This window comes from Osmerus mordax, chromosome 15, assembly GCF_038355195.1.
Source record: "Osmerus mordax isolate fOsmMor3 chromosome 15, fOsmMor3.pri, whole genome shotgun sequence".
In the NCBI taxonomy this organism is placed as follows: Eukaryota; Metazoa; Chordata; class Actinopteri; order Osmeriformes; family Osmeridae; genus Osmerus; species Osmerus mordax.
In genome coordinates this window covers 6,133,643-6,154,987 of record NC_090064.1, presented here as the reverse complement: position 1 = coordinate 6,154,987, position 21,345 = coordinate 6,133,643, and the positions used below count along the sequence as shown (strand labels likewise).

The 21,345-nt window shown below is 48.7% G+C and overlaps 2 protein-coding genes across 2 annotated transcripts in view; both read right to left on the bottom strand.

Moving 5' to 3' along the window:
• The window catches only part of cubn (cubilin (intrinsic factor-cobalamin receptor)), a 33,256-nt gene extending 17,338 nt beyond the window's left edge, over positions 1-15,918 (bottom strand). The window contains exons 1-32 of the mRNA XM_067251628.1: positions 15,800-15,918; positions 15,331-15,460; positions 14,664-14,759; positions 14,523-14,561; positions 14,263-14,364; positions 14,050-14,153; positions 13,674-13,800; positions 12,500-12,668; positions 11,921-12,052; positions 11,701-11,796; positions 11,049-11,173; positions 10,724-10,916; positions 10,439-10,557; positions 10,082-10,316; positions 9,767-9,948; positions 9,363-9,525; positions 8,960-9,150; positions 8,552-8,708; positions 7,498-7,673; positions 7,193-7,358; positions 6,648-6,873; positions 6,248-6,378; positions 5,769-5,958; positions 5,411-5,571; positions 5,102-5,280; positions 4,758-4,914; positions 3,866-4,056; positions 1,956-2,115; positions 1,691-1,872; positions 741-909; positions 382-563; positions 102-258 (exon numbers count right to left, since the gene is read on the bottom strand). Coding sequence (XP_067107729.1) covers positions 102-258; positions 382-563; positions 741-909; positions 1,691-1,872; positions 1,956-2,115; positions 3,866-4,056; positions 4,758-4,914; positions 5,102-5,280; positions 5,411-5,571; positions 5,769-5,958; positions 6,248-6,378; positions 6,648-6,873; positions 7,193-7,358; positions 7,498-7,673; positions 8,552-8,708; positions 8,960-9,150; positions 9,363-9,525; positions 9,767-9,948; positions 10,082-10,316; positions 10,439-10,557; positions 10,724-10,916; positions 11,049-11,173; positions 11,701-11,796; positions 11,921-12,052; positions 12,500-12,668; positions 13,674-13,800; positions 14,050-14,153; positions 14,263-14,364; positions 14,523-14,561; positions 14,664-14,759; positions 15,331-15,460; positions 15,800-15,918 — 4,906 coding nt within the window. The remainder of the gene's footprint in view (positions 1-101; positions 259-381; positions 564-740; positions 910-1,690; positions 1,873-1,955; positions 2,116-3,865; positions 4,057-4,757; positions 4,915-5,101; positions 5,281-5,410; positions 5,572-5,768; positions 5,959-6,247; positions 6,379-6,647; positions 6,874-7,192; positions 7,359-7,497; positions 7,674-8,551; positions 8,709-8,959; positions 9,151-9,362; positions 9,526-9,766; positions 9,949-10,081; positions 10,317-10,438; positions 10,558-10,723; positions 10,917-11,048; positions 11,174-11,700; positions 11,797-11,920; positions 12,053-12,499; positions 12,669-13,673; positions 13,801-14,049; positions 14,154-14,262; positions 14,365-14,522; positions 14,562-14,663; positions 14,760-15,330; positions 15,461-15,799) is intronic.
• A 547-nt stretch (positions 15,919-16,465) lies between these two features.
• On the bottom strand, positions 16,466-20,988 carry trdmt1 (tRNA aspartic acid methyltransferase 1). The gene is made up of 11 exons (XM_067251838.1): positions 20,869-20,988; positions 20,050-20,159; positions 19,318-19,394; positions 19,129-19,200; positions 18,693-18,758; positions 18,315-18,384; positions 18,105-18,188; positions 17,520-17,875; positions 17,273-17,330; positions 17,055-17,184; positions 16,466-16,872 (listed from the first exon to the last, which is right to left on the bottom strand). The coding sequence occupies exons 1-11, from the start codon at positions 20,930-20,932 to the stop codon at positions 16,772-16,774; spliced, it is 1,188 nt and encodes a 395-aa protein (XP_067107939.1). The 5' UTR covers positions 20,933-20,988; the 3' UTR covers positions 16,466-16,771.
• Positions 20,989-21,345: the final 357 nt, after the last annotated feature.

Below are 21,345 nucleotides of genomic sequence, written 5' to 3'. Positions count from 1 at the left end.
CAGAACTGAGGAACAAAGAAATACATTGTTCACCGCTGGCTTAGAAAAAGGGAAGGAAATGGATTGCCGAAGAAACATTAGAGCGTCAGCTGTGAACCAACCCTCGGAGAACTGGGCGCTGAAGCCACGGTGACTCCGGCTGTTGTCAGAACGGAAGCGCACGAAGATGATGTTCTGAGTGGAGATAACGGCCGGCGGATGGACCTGGCCACACACGCGAGCCAGCAACGGAAACGAGCCGCTCGGACCGTCGTGGATCTACAGAGAAACGGAGGTGTGGAGGTTGAGAGAGAGAGCGACGTGACTACCCATTCCTGTGCGTCCCGCGACAGAACGCACTTCTGCGCCGAGCTTTACATCTTCCCTTCAAGCCCTCCTCACCGCCACATAGTCCCACAGACAGTTGGAGTGGAGCTCAATGTCCAGATCGGAGAAGTTGAAGAGGACGCGGTGGCCCTCGTCCACGGTGATCATCCAGGAGCAGTCCACGTTGTTGGGGTAGTTGTTGGGGTAGGAGGGGGAGTGGATCTCACCGTAGGGGGCGGTCACTGGCCCACCACAGCCTGGGAGAGGGAAAGATGAGCCGACATGTTCGTGGCCACGCGTAATGACAGTAAAGGCACGTGTAATGACAGTAAAGGCATTCACGAATGCATTCGTGATAGAGATGAAGACCTGCTCATAGGTACACGATACAGTAGTATGTTTTGGCCGCCGTCGTCGCCCTCGCGGTCACCCACCTCCCTGGAGCTCGGCCCAGCTGGCGTTGAACCCTCGGCCGCTGACGTAATCGTCTGACTTGAAGCGCACGGTGATCAGGTTCCCTGTGCTGGACACCTGCAGGGGGGTGGAGGTGGTGGTGCAAAGCTGGGCCAGGCGCGGGGCGCTCATGTCGGCACCTCCGTACACCTGGGACGAGGGCAAAGGTCAAAGGGCAAGGGATCAGGGTTGGGAGGGGCTGAGGTGGCTGGTTGGTTAGACTACTGCACAGGTTGTTGTTGATGTTCCAGGGACAGGATGGAGGAATTGAAAAGCAGACCACAGGCCGTGTCCTTAGTGAGGACTTGGTTTGTGGAACTGGATTTCATTTCAAGTCTATCCTTCTATGTCTCTCTCTTTGATACCCCCCTCCCTCGGCCTCAGTCTTTCTCTGGCTCTTTGAGCTGTGGTGTCCAGCTCAATTCTGCCCTGCCAGCTCCATTCATTGGGCCGTGGGGGGGCCAGCATTCCACTGGCGTGAGCTACTCTGCCCTCTCACTCTGCCTTCAGAGGGTTTGGGTACGCTGTGGAACCAACACAACACTGCACCAGAGACACAGAGTGATGAGACATACAGACAGACAGACAGACAGACATAGAGAGAGAGAAAGACTGATAAAGAGAGAGAAGAAAGACTGAGTAATAGACACCAAAAGAGAGAGAGTGAAAGACATAGAGAGGGAGAGAGTGGGACAGAGAAAGAGAGAGAGAAAGAGAGAGAGAAAGAGAGAGAGAGAGAGAGAGAGAGAGAGAGAGAGAGAGAGAGAGAGAGAGAGAGAGAGAGAGAAAGAGAGAGAAAGAGAGAGAGAGAGAGAGAGAGAGAGAGAGAGAGAGAGAGAGGGGGACAGAGGGAGCCGTGAGAGGGTTGACCGACCAAGGTTGACCGACCAATCCCCATCAGCCGGCCCTGCCACCACGTCCACCACCGCACCTCCAGGACGTCGTAGTTGCAGTTGGGGTGATACTCCACGTCAAACTCGTAGATGGTGAGGGTGACGCTGCTGCCAGGGGTTGTGCTGATGTACCAGATACACTCGCGGTTCATCGGGTACCTGTCAGGGTACTCTGGACTATGGAAGGTACCGCTCGGACCAAGCAAGTCCCCACCACAGCCTGTAGAGGGAGACACTGAGTCAGCGAATCTGATTGGACCAACCACAAATTAATTAATTGTACTGTTCCAAGGTTGGTCGTACCATTCTGATACCAGAGCATCTGGAACCCTGACAGTGAGATGGACGGATCAGAGCGGAACACCACGTGGAGGGAGGAGCCAGAGGTGGTGTTGGCCGGAGGGGGCGTGTTCCCACAGAACGTTCCAATCAGAGGAGCCTGTGCGTTAGGCCCATTGTAGAGCTGTGAGGAAGTAGAGACAGGTTGGGAATTGTAGTTTTGCAACAATACACGACACAGCCAAAGACTTATAATAATAAAAATCTGCGCTCGCAAAAAGACAGGAGAAGAAAATTGGAGAATACATTTTAAAATAGCCTGAACAGAGTCCACATATATTCTGGATAGCGTCACCAGCTGTTGATGAACGACACCAACTATTCCAAAGCCGAGAGAGAAGGGAGAAAAAACGAGGAAGTATTGAAACTCCTGTCAGTATAGAGTAGTGTGACTAACACAAGTCAGCTTAGAGGAGACCTGTCTGTCAAATCAAAACGATGAAGGAACAGTGTGTCGTCTACATCAAGTCTCTCCTGCAGCCTTACACCCCCACCCGCCACCTACGGTCTTCTTCAGACAACCGCCTGGTGGTCCCACCGCTCAAGACCGCCCGGTCCCAACACAAGCTCTTCTCCTGTCTGGCCCCCCAGTGGTGGAATCAACTCCCCACCTCCATCAGAGACACTGACTGTCTCTCCACCTTCAAGAAAAGGCTCAAGACGCACTTGTTCCGGGAGTACAACGGTACTTAGGAACGGTTCGCTTGACCCGATGTTAGTTTCCTCAAGGATCACAATGACTCTTGCTTAGAGACTTGTTGCTCTTGTGGTTAGTGGTAACTGATTTAAATTTTTGGTTCTCACTGTGATATATTGTTTTATTACTGTTGCTTGCTTTTTCCCACAGGTACACTTGCGCTTATAGCTGTTCATGTTGTTTGGTTGTGACTTGTTTAACTACATGCTCTTATGGTTCTTCCCTTTGGCACTTACTTTGGTTGTTCACAATGTGTGCTTCATGTTTTGGCTACTCGCGATGTTTTTTGGCTATCTTGTTGTTATGATCAGTGACCTATGCACTTTGTAAAGCTCTCTCTTGGAAGTCGCTTTGGATAAAAGCGTCTGCTAAATGAATAAATGTAAATGTAATGTAAATGTAAATGTCCTGAGGTGGTGCAGCTAGCTGGGAGTGGCAGACCAGCACATGCTTCAGGGGGGTCTGTTCTATCGATGGGATCTCTCACTGTTTCACTGTTACATCAGCTGCATACCTCAAGGGTATACGTATGACAATACACGACATCGTGCCAAAACTCAACAGGGGCCTGAAACAGCACTATCTGTTTCAGCAAGGCCACCGTTGTGTTTTGAAGATTAATTCGAAGCTCAGAGGAAGTTTGTTTTGATGTGACCAGATGCTGGGAAACAAATCAATTATTCTGTTTCTATTTTGCAGACATTCTAACACAGCACAAGCGCACACACACACACATACAAGGGATGAGATCAGCTTAGCTAAAGAGTGCCAACAACAAAGAGGGAAAAAATGAAAGTTTCCAGGGAACCTACACACACACACAGAACAACCGTCTTTAACCCAGCAGTGGGTGATGTCATGTGTATCTGAGTTGTCATGACAACCGAGGGGGCCACCCGGAAAAAAACCCCACTGGTATTTTCTTTCCTAAGACATTTCCTTTGTGTGGATGAGGCAAGAAGTTCTCAGGATTCAGAGCTGTTGTCGTGTACGTACCCGATGACAGACCACTACTGGAGTGCATTCCAGAGAAATTTGTTTTTAGCTACAACTGATGGAAAACTGTCAGAAAGCACAACCATGAGAAGTTGTATTCCCACATCCCGGTAGAAACCTACCAATTGGTTAATGCAGTGTGGTTCTGTGTGTGTGTGAAATGTGTGTGTATTTTAGTTACCTTTAAATAGTCGTAAGCACAGGAGGCACTAGTTTGCTCCAGGTCAAAGGTCATGAAGGTGTAGTTGATGGTGTTGCCCATGGTGGATTGGATGGTCCAGCTGCAAAGGGAGTTGAAGGGATAGTTGTTGGGGTAGTTCAGGGACTCTAGGACCCCTCTGCTCTTGTTGCCAATGACTACACCCTCACAGTCTAGGGGGAAACACAGAGAAGGTTTTTTTAAATGTTACTTACTTAGGATACAGTACTTCTGAGTCCTGTGAATCGAATTCGATAGCTTAAAGCAAAGTGTAACTGTGACATTTCATGTGGATATTTTAATTAAACTCGACCACTGTAAGTCTACCCGTGATGTTTTTATCCAAGTCAGACTGAGTGTGGGAGCCAGGTCGACCTCCCTCCTACTTAGCGGTTTAATTAGAGAGTCAGAGACCGAGAACATGGAGCAGAAAGAATGCCAAGCTGGCAAGGGCACCGCTGCCAGGACCAAACAAGACAGACTCCACTAGTGACCTCCTCTCCTTTCAACAGCCCTTCCAAAGGAACCAACAGCCCGGAGAATGAAACAGAGGTGCCCCTGTCTCAAAAAGTTGACATTCCTTTGTGAAGTGAGTATCTTAACGTCAATTTCGCCCCGCTTGTTTTCAGCACGGTTCCCTGGTGAACCTCACATAACCCTGGCCGTTTCCATGGAAACCAAAGAAAGGAATTGTGGGGATGCCAATGTTGGTAACCTGGGTTCTGTTATGAACTGTATGTCTAAGTGTGAGGTTGAAGTAGTTAGGGAATTCAGGGACTGTGTGTGTTGGATAAACAGGGTCATAAAGTGTGTGTGTGTGTGTGTGAGAGGGGGGTGAATGAGAGTGTGTGTGTGTGTGCATGTGGTGACTCACTGGTCCTATAGGAAGCCACAAAGCCCCCTGCACTGACACTACTGTCCGTCCGTAGTTTAACATAGAGCTCGTTATTGGATGCGTTGATGGGAGCAGGGATCAGATTTCCACAAAGCTTAGCCAGCTCAGGAGCATTGGTGCTGTTCCCGTCATATACCTGTATAGTACACGCACGCACACACACACACACACACACATACACACACACACAGTACATGCGGTTCATTTCCCATTCAGCCAAACTGGATGTATTGGTTTGTTTTGGACTTTCCAGTGTTAAAGACGTCTCCCTAACATCGTGGTGTCATGGTGAGAGTGTGTGTGTGTGTGTGTGCGTCCCTCACAGCCAGGTAGTCAAAGCTACAGCTGCCGGCCTCCAGGTGGAAGTCTCCGAAGGTGAGCTGGAGCTGGCTGCCCTGGCTGGACCTGATCCTCCAGTAGCATTCCGAGTTGGGGTGGTAGGGGAGGGGGTAGCCTGGAGAGGAGAACGCTCCGGTGCTGGTGAACAGGTTCCCTCCGCAGCCTGGTGGAGAGTGGAGGGGAGGGGGGTTTGGAAGAGGTGGTGGGTGGTTGGAGACCGTTATGGTGGGCGAGGAGTTGAAGGACATTTAGAAAGGTGCATGCGCTGACGCAGACATACTGTACACACACACCTGTCTGCGTGCCATCCCAGTGGGCCGTGAAGCCCCTTTTATTGACGGCGTTGTCGGAACGGAACTTGATCCACAGGCGGTTGCTATGAGACACCAGGACCGGCGGTCCCTGAGTGGAGCAGAACTTTCCAATCAAGGGTGACGTCTCGTAACCTCCATCTCTGCAGAAGGGGAAAGAAGAGAGAGAGAGACAAAGAGAGAGAGATAGACAAAGAGAGAGAGAGATAAAGAGAGAGAGAAAAAGACGGGGAGAGAGAGAGAGGTGGACAAGACAGAGAACATCGACATGAAGGCAACTCCAAGTCCACAGAGCCGATGACTCGTCTCCTCTGCGAGGCGCGAACCCGTCCTCTCTCACCTGATCTCCACGTAGTCAAAGCTACAGCTGGGTAGGTTACCCTCCAGCTCAAAGTCAGTGAAGTTCAGCATGATCTGCATGTTGAGCGCCACAACGATGGTGAAGATGCACTCTCGGTTCAGGGGGTAGTTGTTGGGGTAGTTGGGGGAGCTGAACTCTCCCGTGGGAGCCGTGAACACCTCGCTGCAGTCTGAGGGAGAGCAGACGGTGGAGGGAGAGAGGAGGAAGGAGAGAGAGGGAAAGAGGGAAGGAGGAAAACAAGGTCTGAAAGGCTGAAGGATGAGTTGGAGATGTGTGATGTGTTGAACGATGCAACAAAGCTGCGAGTGAGTAGTTCTATTTAAACCATCATTTAGTCCATTTTACTGTTGGAAAGTGTATGTGTACAGTAGGTTTGAACCCCCATTTGAGGCCCCATTAACCCTCTAAATGTCACAAGATACGTTTTGGTGTTTATTTGTTTTTCTGTTTGACGGTACCAGTGGTGGCGTTGATGGAAATGTAGTTTGCGGCGAATCCCTCTATGGCCAGGCTGGTGTCTGACACAAACAGCACCGTCAACAGGTTGTCTGTGCTGGTTAGGGAGGGAGGGACAGATCGCCCACAGTACCTAAATACACACACAAACACACACAGGGGAAATCAGACAAGACTTCAGATTAGCACTGGGAATCTACACAGAAGAAAAAATCCCCAAATGTCATCACAAAAACTGAAAATGGATATCCAAAATATTACACAGGCATAGCATATATATTTTTACGGTAATAAGAATTCTGTCAATCCTTAAAGTTCGGAGTTGACTTCCATTCTTTTTCTACCACCCGAGTAATTCAACAGACCAAACTGAGGTTGCCATGGTTTCGTACGGTCGCTTACCTGCCGATCTTGGTGCCCGTCTGCACGGTTCCGTTGTCGTACACCTCCACGTAGTCAAAGTCACAGTTGACGTGGTACTCCATGTTGAAGGAGGTGAACATGAGGCGGACGATGTTGCCGGGGACAACGGAAATGAACCAGGTGCAGTTGGCGCCGTGCGGGTAACCGTTGGGGTGGCCGGGACTTTTGAAGGAACCGGATGAACTGATCAGAGTGCCCCCACAACCTGGGAGGAGGGGGGAGAGAGAAACAGAGGGAGAGAGAGGGGGGGGAAGAAGAGAGAGGGAGAGAGAGAGCAGGGGGAGAAAGAAAAGGAGAGATAGACAGAGAGAGAGCGAGAGCGAAAGAAATAAGGAGAGAAAGAGAGAGAGGGGGGAGAGAGAAAGCGAGAGAGGATGGGAAGAACAGGAGAGAGGAAAAGAGGAACGGACCTAGTTACTCGACGAGGGGAGACGTCAAAGAGAAAGAGAAAATATCCTCTCGCCACATAAATCCCCTTTTCCACATCTCCTCCACATGCCACGAGGTCTGGAGCGAGGACTTACCATCCATGACCCTGTCGTAGGCGGCTGTGAAGCCCATGTTGCTGACAGAGGCGTCGGTCTTGAAGCGGATGTACAGGGACCTCTGGGTGGACCGGATCATGGGGGGTGCTGTGCCGCCACAGTATTTTCCAATCAGTGGAGAGCTGACCGTGGAACCATCTCTGACCTAGAGAGAGTGTCGTTTAGGTTTCGGTCATTCAGTCGGTCAGCTCAGATACCGCTGATTCTGCGTTTCATATGTGGAGCCAATGTAGAAATATCACACACATTCCATGGGGTGCTTAAACAAAGTCACGGCGACATACTTCAACAAAGTCGTATCTACACGTTCCACCCTCGATGTCGAAGGACAGGAAGTTGAGAGTGACGATGTATCCTATTGGCTGGTTGATGACCCACTCGCACTCCTTGTTGTGGGGGTAGGCGACGGGGTGGAAGGGCGATCGTATCTGACCCGTCCCCGAGAAAGTGCCACCACAACCTGGGGAGGAACGGAGGAGGAGGTTGAGGGGGACTCGGGTGAGGCCAGGACAGGACAGGGACTAGGCTAGACATTTGCCTGAATTCAGTTTTCTGTCACATAACATTCCGGTCATTTCCAGTACCGTTTGGCCTGCTGCCTCCCTCAGCAGAAAGCAGGAAGCACATCAGATATTCAGACCTGGACTCCACACAGCCCTGCTAATGCAGTCAGTCGGACGCCACATTACCACAGGGAGATGGAGGGGTTTTTGCAGAGTGGAGAGGTGGATGGAGGGGAGGGGGGAGGGTGGCGGGGTATGGATGGATGAAGAGAAACACGGAGGGGTGGATGGAGGAAGGGAGGGAGGGATAGGGGCATAAAAAGCCCTCTCGGCTGACCTTCAGGGTTTCTTCTGCACGGTTCAAGAGCATGTTTAATCACAGGCAAAGTGCTAGCGTAGCAGAACCATCTATGCCTGTATAATAGGTACGGTAAATCACATACGCACACACATGCATGCACACATACACACACACACACACACACAGGAGTGTCGGTTTAATTTACAAGCCTTTATATCCATCTATGGAAGGATAAAAGGGGGTGCTGGAAGTAGGGGGGCTGGGGGGCTGGGGGGGAGGGAGGAGTCTGGGTAAGGAAAACGTAATTACCAGGAGAGAGATCAATGAGACAAGGGTTTGGCAGCCCAGGATAGGGTATCTCTAACCCGCAGAGACCAGACTCTCCAGTCTACATGTCTACATCACCTCCAGTCCCTATCTGCCCAGCTTCAGACAAAGGCATCATGGATCCTAATTATTTGAGTACCCCAAGTCTCTCAGATGTGGAGATACCATGTTGTGCGGCACAAACGGAGGTTATTTTGGAGGACTCACCGACTTCGTAGAGGGCCCTGAAGCCAGACTTGCTGACAGAGTTGTCTGATTTGAAGCGCAGCCAGAGGAAGTTGGAGGTGGTGGAGATGGGCGCAGGCAGGGTGGTGCCGCAGTACTTCCCTATCAGGGGAGCTGTCTCGCTGGCACCGTCACGCACCTGGGAGGGGGGGGGGGAGGAGGTGGAGGAACAGGAGGTGGAGTTGGAAAAGGAGGAGGTGGTGAAGGCGGTGGAGGAGGTAGGATATATGAATATAGTCCCCCAATCCGCATTAACAATATCTTCTCATAATTCCCTTCAACAGTAAACAACTCCACATACAACTCCACACATAATCACATTCTAATCAGCACCCCCCCCCCACACACACACACACACACTCACACACAGACACAATGCCCGCCTCCTACCTCCACATAGTCGAACAGGCATCCGCTGTGCGTCTCCAGGTCCATATGTGTGAAGTTGAGGGACACCACTTCTCCGACAGGAAGTCGGATGATGTAGATGCACTGGCGGTTGTGGGCGTAGCTGTTGGGCCAGTTCGGAGAGATGAGGATGCCTTCGCTCTCCGTGAAAGTCCCTCCACACCCGGAGTCGGCTGAGACACACGCAGGCACCAGGAGATAAAGTGATCATCGAAAGAGGAAGTGGATTGAAAACAAACTGAATTGAGAGAAGGATTGACAAAACCCTTATGCCGTGTAAACCCCTCCCCAAGGGTGGATTGGACGTTTTTTGTACTGTTAGAAGTGTGTGTGACAAACACAACCTCGTTCAATCTTATGACCCCAGAAACTAGTCTTGTCTTACACGAGGAGGTTATGTAGGTGATGTGGAAGCCTCTGTCGTTGGTGATGAAGTCAGAGTGGAAGTGGACCCAGGCTGCAGGGCCTGTGGTCCGGACTGGAGCGGGGGATGAGGAACTGCAGTACTTCCCCAAAACCGGGTCCTCTGGGAGGAGACCATCCCGGATCTAGAACCCAAGGGAACCCAGATTGGTTAAGGCAGGTAGAGAAAGCACCAAAAAGTTGCCCTTCCTTGGAGCTTCCTTGAGCTTCTTGCTGTCTTTCCTTCCACCTTTCCTTTCTTTGTTTGTTCGTTTCCTTCTTTCTTTCTTTCTTCCTTCATGTATTCATTCAGTCTTAGTTCATTCTTTAATTCATTCATTCATTAGTCCACAATGGGACTTCTTCAGCGTTGCCATGGCGCCTCACCTCCAGGTAGTCATATTCACAGTCGGGGTGATTTTCCAGGCTGAGTGTTCCGAAAGCAAAGGTGATGAGCAGGCCAGGGCCTACGTCCAGCATCCAGTAACAGTCCCGACCCGGGGGGTAGTTGCCAGGGTAACCGGGTGAGTTGATGTTTCCATGGGGAGCGGTTAGCTGGCCACCACACACTAGGGACACACAGAAACACCGATTTTAGATTCAGAAACACACACACTCATACACACACACACAAACTCATATTCTCATACACTCACACACACCCATACACACACATACACTCACACACTCACACACACACACCTGGGTCCTGGGACTCCCAGGCCACGGTGAAGCCCCCGGCGCTAACCGAGTGGTCCGAGCGGAACCAGAAGTACAGTGCATTGTGGGAGCTGTGGAGTTCGGCGGGAGCGTTGGTGCCGCAGTATTTCCCCAGCATGTAGGAGGAGGCGCTGTCGCCATCGTGGATCTGCAGGAAGTCAAAGTTACAGTTGACGCTGTTCTCCAGGTCGAAGTGAGGGAACGTGATGCGCAGAATCTGGAGGGAGAGCAAAGAAAAAAAACAGACCGTCTGGTTAGGTCCACACGTTCTACGGCGGGACAGAACACTCAGTGTAAAGACAAATGGTTGCCATCTGATCAACGTCCAAATTCACTAACCTTGCTGGCGTCTGCTCTGATCACCCAGGCACAGCTGACCGCGTGGTCGTACTGGTCATCGCCAGGGGTGTTGGGGTAGCTGAAGGTTCCAGCTGGACCATACAGGTTGCCACCACACGCTGGAACACACACACACACACACAGGTCATAAGACAGTCACACACTGCACATATCCAATGACGTGGCGCAACACCTCACGACTCCAGCAACCTCCGCCCGCCCCACTAATCCCCTCCACACCTCCCCCCCCCACACCCCCCCCCCCCCCTCCCCACGACCTCTCACCTTGCTGGGGGGTCTGGCAGAGCGGGCCCGTCCACTGGTCGTTGCAGGTGCAGGTGAAGCCGTTGACGCCGTCGGTGCAGGTGCCTCCGTTCTGACAGGGGCTGCTGGCGCACTCGTTGACGTTCTGGTCGCAGTTCACCCCGCCCCAGCCTGGGTTGCAGGTGCATATGTACCCCTGGCTGCTGGTGGTGGGCTGGTGTGGACGGTTAACAGTCATTTCCCCCAATCACATCTCATAACCGAGCCCTGTTACGCCTGTCCCTGGGTGGACCAGGATGTGTCGAGTCCACACCGTGACAGATACGGTTGGGGCTGAGTGACTCACCACACACTGGCCGTTGATACAGGGGTTGTTGGTCTGGCAGACGCCGCTGGTGTGGGTGCAGCCTGTGGGGCCGTAGCCGCTGCCCACGTACCCTGGAGGACAGGTGCACACTGGGAGACTGGAGCCTGGAGGACAAGGAGGACATCAGAGTTTTACCGCATGCTGGAGGTGAAGGGGCCACAGTAACAATTGAATTAGCTTTGGTAGGTTGGCGCTTAGCAATAAACGTTGAATAGTACGTTGAAATATAAAGAAAGATATTACTTTATGACTACAATGTTAGGTATCTCTATTCTGGTCTGTTGAGGAGGAAACTATGCTTGAAATGTTTTATAATGACAGAGGCCCAAATATATGACTGTTTCCTATGTGATTTTATGACCCTATCATCATCAAACTGAAGATTTGCTCCCTTTAAACTGGGTGTAACCGGTTGGTACAGCAGTAAACATCTGACTTAATGGCTCGGTCTTATGCACACTGCCGGTGATCATGAGATGCAGTAAATACTGAAAGTTAAGGCTGTGTGTGTGTGTGCAGGTGCATGTGTGTAGGTGAGTGTGTGCGCATGTTATGGACATTTGTGGGAAAGATATTGTTCCTTACACAATTTGTTATTGAATTTTTTTACTGAGTGTGTGTGTGCGTGTACCTGGAGTGGAGGTGCAGGTAGCCAGGGGATAGCACCCTCCATTGTTGCTGGTACAGATGTTCACCTGAGTGCAAGACCTTCCATCGCCCTCATATCCTGGACAGGGATCAACAAATCCATGAACCGAGCTAGTAATGACTCTCCTGACCGTGGCATCTTTTCTGTATTTGCATGCATCGTTTCGCTAAACTTCACAAGTGACATCATCACGCTCTCAGACCTGGAGGACAAGTTCCACAGTGGAAGGAGCCCATGGTGTTTAGGCATGGCACCATGGGAGAGGTGGAGCAGCCGCCGTTATTGGTGGAGCACTCGTTCACGTCCTGGCAGCTGTACCCGTTGCCGTGCCAACCTGAGGAGAAGCATGGCACCCACTGTAGTACGGTAGAGCGTCGCGTCGCATTTAACTGCCGCACAGTCTACTGTATCTGTCTCTCTCTCTCTTTCTTTGTCAGACATACACACGACACACGCTCACACACACACACCCTCACACACACACGCATATACAGACAGCTCTACCACTTTGGCTGGTCTTCCGGGGAGGCGATTCAATCAGGATGTTACTATTCTCAGAGTACTGAGACAAGATCCAGAGCATGCCTAGCCTGATCATGATCTCTGATTCAGCTCCTGCTCAGGGAGAGCAGAATTCCAGGCAGTCTATCACCAGTGTTGCACTGTCCTGTATTCACAGTCTCTAGAATCTTCTAGTTGTTCTAGAATCATCGAGTGACCTCTTTCTTTCCATCCCCCAAAGCATCGCGGAAGGGATCCGACCTCAGGTCAGATGGCTCACCTGCAGGGCAAGAGCCACAGTAGAAGGAGCCTGGAGTGTTGAAGCAATCCACGGCAGGGTTGCCGGAGCAGGGCTTGGTCGGAAGGCTACACTCATCCACGTCTGCCGTGCATGCTGGGCTACCGGGCGGAGACCCCCATCCCGTCTCACAGATACACTTGTACATGGGCTGCACAGACACAAGAGATGGCCAGGGCACGGATGGATTTCCTGTTAACACGACTGTCTAGTTTCACTGGAACATTCAATCGAATATGTACATATCATATGCATTTGAAGCTGTGCTCTCATGATGCATTTTTACACGAGCCATTAAATATATAGATTTCAATAGATGTAATTTGAGTTCATAGAGGTGGAATAATTCAGAAATAGATACATGATACATGACCCGTTCAGGATGACCTATCTAGAATGAGAGAGTGTAATTGACTACCCAGTGTGCTGGGGCGGTACTGGTTAATTATGAAAAACATTTCTTAACCTCTGATGGGGGTCTTAAATCAAGCTTTGTTTCAACGAGCCGTGTCTCGTCCGAGCTAATTGGCCATTCATCTCTGGGAGCTAATTGCGCGGAGCAGGGAAGAGCGCTTGGCTGTGAGGAATGTTCTAGTCTAGTCATAATTAATGAAAGCCATTTAGACCACGGTCGAGTCAGGGAAGACCATTGGTTTTCCATGTAGAGCCATGTAACTGAATAGAACTGAAGAGAAACTGCTGACTACACCTATAGAGGGGAAGACTAAATGGCTGCTTGGTGTTTCTGGCCATTCTGGTGCCCTAAGCGAGATCTGCAACCCCTTTTTGATTTGATTATTCTAAACACAAAATACTTATAAAAAAAGTGGAACAGCAGATGTGGGAACAAGTATCCCTCTTCATCTCACATGACAATTAAATAAGTCTTCATGCGACTCGTTAAAACTTTATATACATTTATAATATAATGTATTACAAATACATTGAATTGTCCCCAAAATATTGGTATTTTTGAGGGGTGAGTGCCCCCCTGGGTGATGCCTTAGGTTGCCTATGTCCTGAAACGCCCCTGCAGAAACCACACAACTCAGACATAAATGAATGCTGGAGAGATTCCAACAGAGATAAGACTTTTGTTTTTATCCCAGAATCTATCCATGTTTAGAATATCCCTGACCGAGAAAGTCAGAGGTACCTGGTTGGGAACGACCCTGTCCGCGTCGATACACATCCCGTGCACGCACAGATCCTGGGCTCCGCCCCTGCAGTCGTCGTAGCGAACCATGCACTGAGACCCCGACCATTCTGGAGAACAAGTGCACCTGATGGGGAGAGAGAGGAGGACAGATGTCAACCCATTCAACTTGCATAGTAACACCAGTGCAGAAACGCTTAGGGATGTTGGGTGAGGGCTGATGGACGAGGGCTGATGGACGAGGGCTGATGGACGAGGGCTGATGGACGAGGGCTGATGGACGAGGGCTGATGGACGAGGGCTGATGGGCGAGGGCTGATGGGCGAGGGCTGATGGGCGAGGGCTGATGGGCGAGGGCTAATGGGCGAGGGCTTACGTAAAGGATCCTGGCGTGTTGACACACGTCGCCCCGTTCTGGCACCCCTGGGCCGACCCCGCCAGAATCTGACACTCATTCACATCCGCAGCACAGTTAGGGCCCTGCGGCGAATAACCCACACACACACACACACAAAACCACCATTATTTATTCAACACACTAGCATGTCTTTGGTTAAGAGACCCTGTGTGGTGGGGGTGTGGGACGCACCCCCCAGTTGCTGGGGCACATGCAGCGAAAGGAGTCCAGGAGGTCCAGGCAGGTGCCTCCGTTCTGACAGGGGTTACTGGTGCACGTCCTCCTCTGAACCGTCTGGAGGGGCAACGAAAGAGGGGGGGGGGGGGGGGGGGGGGGTGGAGGTGGGGGGGGAGGAGACAGGGGGGTGGGGGTGGGGAGGGATGCTCATGGTCACACAAGGCCGTCGCAGAACAGGATGGCTTTGGAACATCGTGGATGGGTTGTAGGTTTACCTGTTCTAATGCTGTCACTTTTGTTTCGAGCGAAGAAACCTGAAAGGAGGGAAGGAAAACAAGATGGATGGATTAACAACAGCTATTAGAGGCTATATGGTGTACGGAACAGACAACAGATCATGGCAGGGGGTGTCTGACCCGTGTGTCAAGCTGCTGGAGTTTGTTGGTGACATCAGGTGACGTTCCCCCGCCGTTGGCTTTTATACTGTCAATGTCAGCTTTGTTAGTCTTGATCTGAAATCACAAAGAAATTACGTGTGATATTAGAACAGAGCAAAATCGTGCATCCTGTCATCACACAGTCGTTGTTTCAATCATAATGTGCTTTAAAGATAGAGAAGTTGTAAAAAGTAATAATATTTTTATGTTGGACCGGCTTCCAACAGAAATGCTGTGTCTGCGGGCAGCAGGTAATGATTCACCTGCTCATGTGAGAGCCAGCAGCTCTGTAGTCATACACTGGAGACGCTCATAGGAACATTCTAGAAAGATGCAATATTTGGAATAGGGTCACCAAAACCCTAACCTAACCCATTCACGCAAATGGCTCCCTCAAAATGTCAGAAAGGTTAGGACCGGATTAGATAAAAGAATCATCATGTTGTGGGTGCCATTTCCATGGGGATGCTAACAACATCACATGGTTTGATCCAATTATAATACAACAGACATGCATTCAGAAAACTGAAGCCCAGATACTGGAACCGAGAGAAAAGATTCACAACAGGAAGTTACTGTAGATGCACACTGTAATATGTGTGTGTGTGTGTGTTTGATGTGTGTGTGGTGTGTGCCGTGTCCTCACCTGACTCATGAGTTGTGTGAGGTCCTCGTTCCCCACTTTAACAGAGCCTGATCCGGAGGTCTGAAAGCGGATCTCTTTGTTGTCTCCCGTGGAGAAGAGCAGGTGGCCGTTGTCTGATAGCATCCGTGGCCTGCAGGCAAATACACCAGTAACATGTTTCTCGGAACACTAAATGTTTTATTTTCCGAGTTGAATAATCATACAAGGACGATCCTATTCCTGATATTGTGTGAGTTTCAAGATACCTGACACCACATTTCTTACCAAAGATGCATTCATTTAATAACATACAGTAGAGTCGATGTTGAGAAATTACATAAAATGAGCGTGCATTACATCCAGACACCAAACCAAACAGACACATTTTGTTATTCCATCATCCAAAGCCCTCACATCAAACCGAACACCAAACTTGCCACACTATCCACAGCCAATTCAATGGATTACAACCGCGATCCCCCAAACTCACTGGTCGTTGCTGAGGTCCCTCTTGCTGCGTCCGTGGCCATGCCCCCCCTGGTCGCCCTGCAGTCCTGCGAGGAAGAGGAGGCCAAACACCAACCAGACGGGCCGTTGTGTCCAAGCCATGCTGAGAGAGCTGCCCCCAGACGCTCCTGACACCGTTCTGCTGTCTGAACCAACTCTGCGCTCCAGTAGCTCTGGATAGCTCCGTACTGATGAGCACTTGGACTCTAAAGATCTCCCAATGGCCGCTCACTTGGACCTATGAAAACTCCCTAAACTTACCGAGGGAGGCAAGGATATGGGGAAGGAGGCTTGCTGGTGTCATTACATAGCCGTTATACCACTTTATGAGGTGATTGACATGGTCCATCACATGCTTTTGGAGATGAGTAACCCAGGGGTTGAGGGAACTGCTGGGAACATTAGCTAAGAGGAAAGCAGCAACGGATTGGAAACCTTTGTTTTTAGGTCTCACTTTTACAATGGGATATGTTGAGGTGCAGGTTGAGGTCTGTATGTAGTTTAGTAAAACGTGCTGGAACATAAGTTACAAATATTTTACACAACTTGGACATCTTTGATAAAGATAAACATTTGATGTGGGTAGGTGTCTTCTGAAAAAACAGTTCAATAATAATAAAAAAACTAAAACAGTTTTTTTAAAGCATTTATATAACTTTTTATTCAGTTAGGATTCAAGCTAAACTCAAGTTGCTGTGGTCCTTTGGGGATTTGAAACCACACATACAGCGCACCAACCAACAGTAGAATTTGATCTCCATCCATCCAGAACAACAGATTGAGCAGAGCATGGAAACTGGTCGACACACGGCCATTTGTATCGGAGGAAAGTTAAACAATGACTCCATGGAGTTGTAGTCCAACTCAGCCCGGCTAGCCCAGTCAGGCTACATTTCTTCCAGAAAAGTCTGATTATCAAGTCTCTGTCCCTCCTCTCCAGGAGGGGTTTTTGTGGTTAGGAGACCATTAGCTGTATGAGTCTGGACACAACATGAACATTCAGACTGTTGCCCAGAACTCTGTATTGCTGCTTGGTCGTGATGTTCTCTGGAAAGGCTGAAGGAGAAAGATAAAGACAGCAAGTTTAATAAAGGTTTGGTGGTGGGGAAGGGGGGCAAATAAATTCCACATTCCTGTGACCATTCATTTCATACTTTTGTTTTTCTTCCCCAGTACTTAGTGCTACGTAATTAGATATGTTAAGAGCAGGTTGGAGTGTGTGTGTGTGCATGGCTCACTGAAGGTTTTGGGGAAGCCCATGAGGTTGGCTATCTCTCTAGGGGTGAAGTAGCGCAGCCTCAGCCTGGAGAGCTGGTTCAGCTTCTCCTCATCCGACAGCTGCTCCAGACCTCTGAACGCTTCCTCCACCTGCACGACACCAACACGGAAACGTTCGAAATAACAACGTGCGTAGCGTCATATTTGTGAATTCTGTTTGTGAATCTTGGAGACCTACCTCTGTCTCCAAGCAAGACTGTAGGACAGAGCCTGTTCCTTCTACGTAGTGGCCATAGCTGAGGAGAAAACGATGGCACACAATGGAGGAGTCATTATGAAGGCACACATCTGCATAGCGACAAATGACACAAACTGAAAAAGAAAGAAAAAAAGTATATTTTACTATAATCTTCTCAGTTTGAAAGAGAGAGACACAGGCATTCTTATGTCATTTCCAGAGGAGATACAACGGCGAGGTTCAATACCCTTTAGTGAAGCAAACCGATCGTCTACAGGTGGGTCTGACTATGTCCATCAGCAGAGCGTAGCGCAGGAGGGTCTTAGCTGGGAGAAGGTATTTCTCTCCCTCCTCGTCGTCCTCCATCCCTTCTTCTGCTCCGAGCTCCAGGAAGTCTTGTATCTGTCGAACCGACGTGTCATTGTTCTGACTCGACTTCCTGTCAGCTTGTTTGGCCGTCTCTAGTTTGTACAGGATTTGCCCCTCTCCTTCTTCCTGTTTCTCCTTGTCTTCCTCCTGGCAGGCGGTTCTACAGGAAGCAGATTTGACTAAGGAAGGTTCTGGAACAACCTGAACAGCAGGAGACGGGAAGCCTTCTAGAATCTATTCAAGGAAGAAAAGAGTATTGTTCAGCAATTTATGTTGGAGATTTGCTTGACAGTATGACTATCTTCTTGTTTTCCAAGTCACTCTAAAATAATACTAAAGCTATCAGGACTCAGTCATACGGTAGCTGAAATACCATGGCATATGCAGGCCTCACTAGAATATGCTGCAGCGAGCTAGAATCATTAACATGCTAAAGACCAGAGTTAAGATGTCTGGTTCTCACCTCGGAGGAGGTGTGGAAGGAGAAGCTTCCGGGTGGAGCCTTGGCAATCAGGAAGTACCGAAGTCTGGAGTTGGGGATCCCCAGCTGTGTTCACAAATCATGAGGGCAACTGAGTTAGGGTACGCTGAATAGAGGACGGCAGAAAAAGGTGCTGCCTGCTCGCCATCTGATCTGACTGTAGGTTTATACTGTGTTACAAACATTTCTTACACTTGTTGGGGAGACCATTAGCTCCTGGTAAGTGTATCCACAGTCCTTTAGGGTGCTTACCAAAGAGTCCCTAGGGAAGAGCAGGTGGCACATATTAGATATGCGGTGTAAAGTTGTATAACAACTTGGTAACATGAGGGACTGTTGGCATGTTGTGTAAAAATGGCCCTGCAGTGAATCACAGGTGGGCCAGAGACTTGAGAGCAGGGATATGGGCTGGCTGGCTGCTGGTGTTTTCCTACTGAGGCAGAAAGTCTCGCTGTACCGTGACAGAGACAAGGACAAGCACACAGCATGTCCCCGGGACCCCATTGGCTGCCAAAGGTGCTACCATGGTAACCCTTGCTCGCCCCGGACCCTCCCCGTACCCATGGTTACCTGGCAGAGGAGATCTCGAAGCCTTTTACGTTCTCCAACAGGATAAAGCGTGGCAGTTTGCTGAGTCTATAGATAATGTGAAAATGGGTGAAAAATATATATCATAGATTTTGCATTCATGATAAAAAGAGGGTGGACATTTTGGAAACAGAAGCCTAATTCAGATCTACACACATGAATGCCCTTCAGTTCCAGACAGGACTCTTATAAACAATAAAGACAAATAACAGGCCCTGATGATCAACTTGTCCATGAGTTTTGCGTGAAACAAAGAACCTACTACATATCAGTAACCCCCTTTTCTAACCAGGAAATGATTCAATGGCGACAGAAATAGGCAACAAAGAGGGGCATTAGACAATGAAGTGGTGGCCAATGAAAAGCCACGGCGATTCTAATTTCGAAAGTGTCTAAAGAAAGTATGCAAGTGTCTGACCTCGGCAGCAGATCCAGGATATAGAGGAAGCTCTTTGTTCTGGGGTCAGATATGTCACCCTGTAGGCCAATTCTACAGAGCAAAGCATTCCATTCATTTACACGTCACACACCATACAGTTTTGTTGTTGTTGTTTGTGTTTTCTAAAGGCTATGGGCTGGACACAGGCAGACACACTCAAAAACGTACCTGGTGAAAGGTTGGCAAGGTGGGCTCATCAAAATCATATCAAAGGCAAATTTATCGAAATCATCCAATGTCATTCCCTAAAAAATAAATAATAATAATTCATTGTTAATGAAAACATCAGTGACCAGGTGTCAATGTTGCTGGCTACTGCCATTCATAGTAGCCCACAGTATGAGTCTTACTATGGTATATAGGTTGTTAGATAATGTAGCTCTCAATCACACAGCAGATATACTAACTTACAGGGAATTACTTTTTTTCATGTTCAATAGTTTCGCAACCAAGACAGAAAACAATATTATACTGCAGGTCAGAGGTACCATTTCCCTGAACTTTAATAAGATGCTCTATAACAGACGTGTTATAAGGCTTGTGCATCCGAACTGGATGCTGACAAAGCAAACAACCTTTACCCCTACACTAACCATCTGCAGTTACTGTTTCACCTCCAAATGTTTATTAGAAAACGGGTCATGAGACATACAAACACCCTAGACTAAATACACTAAAACACAGAATTTGTGGATGAAAATTATTAAGTATTCCAATTATAATAGTGACTACTGTTTTCCTTTTCCTTTTTATGTAGCTTTTAATAGGTAACAAAGGTTGTTTGTCCGCTTATAAGTTACAGTGGAAATGATTCAAGGTGGGGTCAGGCTTACTGTTTTTGTGAGACGCCATCTAATCCTAAACCATGTCAGCGTGTGTGGGGTCAGGGGTCAGGCTCACCTCGATGGTCTTGGACCTGAGGGGAGTGCTGGGGAAGTTGTGTTTGTAGATTTCATTGGCTGTGGTGTTCACATCCACAGCAGCCACCACTTCTGCAGCCACCCCACTCTCTGGAGAAAAGACATATGGAAATGATATGCTGAACAAGTCTTTTGACTGCTGTTAGGTTGGTTATTCAACATGTTATCTAGTTAACTCAAGTCAATCCTGACGGCGCTGGACGACGTTTAAAGTCAATGATTATGAAGCTGACTGACACACCCATACAAGACTGAAGACCATCGACATGAAGACAGTGACACCTGTTGAAAGCCAAGGTGTGAAAGGATGAACTCATTGTGCACGTACTGTATAAACTAGCAAACTTGCCAACAGAGTTAGGCTACATTCCCCACGTAAAACACAAAACCAAACAACTATTCAACAGTATATAACATGAAAACAAAAGGAGGCCAGTCAGCATTCATTAGTCTACTGATATCACTGTACCTACTGAAGACATAATAACAGATAACTTTGCAGCTGGTAGGGTCAGATGGCTGAATCGGGCTATTAATCAGAAGGTTGCCGGTTCGAATTCTGGCCGTGCAATGACGTTGTGTCCTTGGGCAAGGCACTTCACCCTACTTGCCTCGGCGGGAATGACCCTGTACTTACTGTAAGTCGCTCTGGATAAGAGCGTCTGCTAAATGACTAAATGTAAATGTTGTCATACTATTTAATGTTCGCTTTCCCCTGAATCTACTCAAGCCAAAGACGACAGCTTTTGGCTACAGCATACACTTACGCTGTCAATACATATAAAGTCATTTTTAATACCTTTCAGAGCATAATGCATTCCTCCAATTCCGCTGTACAACTCTAATACCCTGATGTTATCCATATTTAACTTAAAAAATTGCGGCTTGAAAGCAGCATGTAAACAAGCACACGTGTGACTGTCGGTGCAGTTCCGATCAAAGACAGTATTAAAAAGAAAGGTTCCGGATTTATGTTCCGATGTTAGAAATCGCACTGGATGCTTCTTAAAACAAATTAGACAGGTCTACAATTTTATAGTAAACTATTATGCCTTGTCTGAGCAAAATGTTTGTTTGACTTTTTTATATTAATGTAGGCTAATATGCGAATATAACGATCCAATTAAACAGGCACATCTAAATCCTAAATGTGGAGAATGAATACATGGTGTTATGGCAAACTTGCAAAAATCTGGTTTCTAGAGAATTTTCTTAAGGGATTGATACCAATAGCATATTCCGTATACCAACTACCCTGTGTGTTAATTCATAGGGC

Coding starts and splice junctions, on each gene's coding strand:
- trdmt1 (XM_067251838.1), bottom strand. CDS start 20,932: ATGGATAACATCAGGGTATTAGAGTTGTACAGCGGAATTGGAGGAATG. Junction 17,331..17,519: donor TCGGTTTGCTTCACTAAAGG/GTATTGAACCTC, acceptor TTTTCTCCTCAG/CTATGGCCACTACGTAGAAG. Junction 16,873..17,054: donor GGGCTTCCCCAAAACCTTCA/GTGAGCCATGCA, acceptor TTTCTCCTTCAG/CCTTTCCAGAGAACATCACG.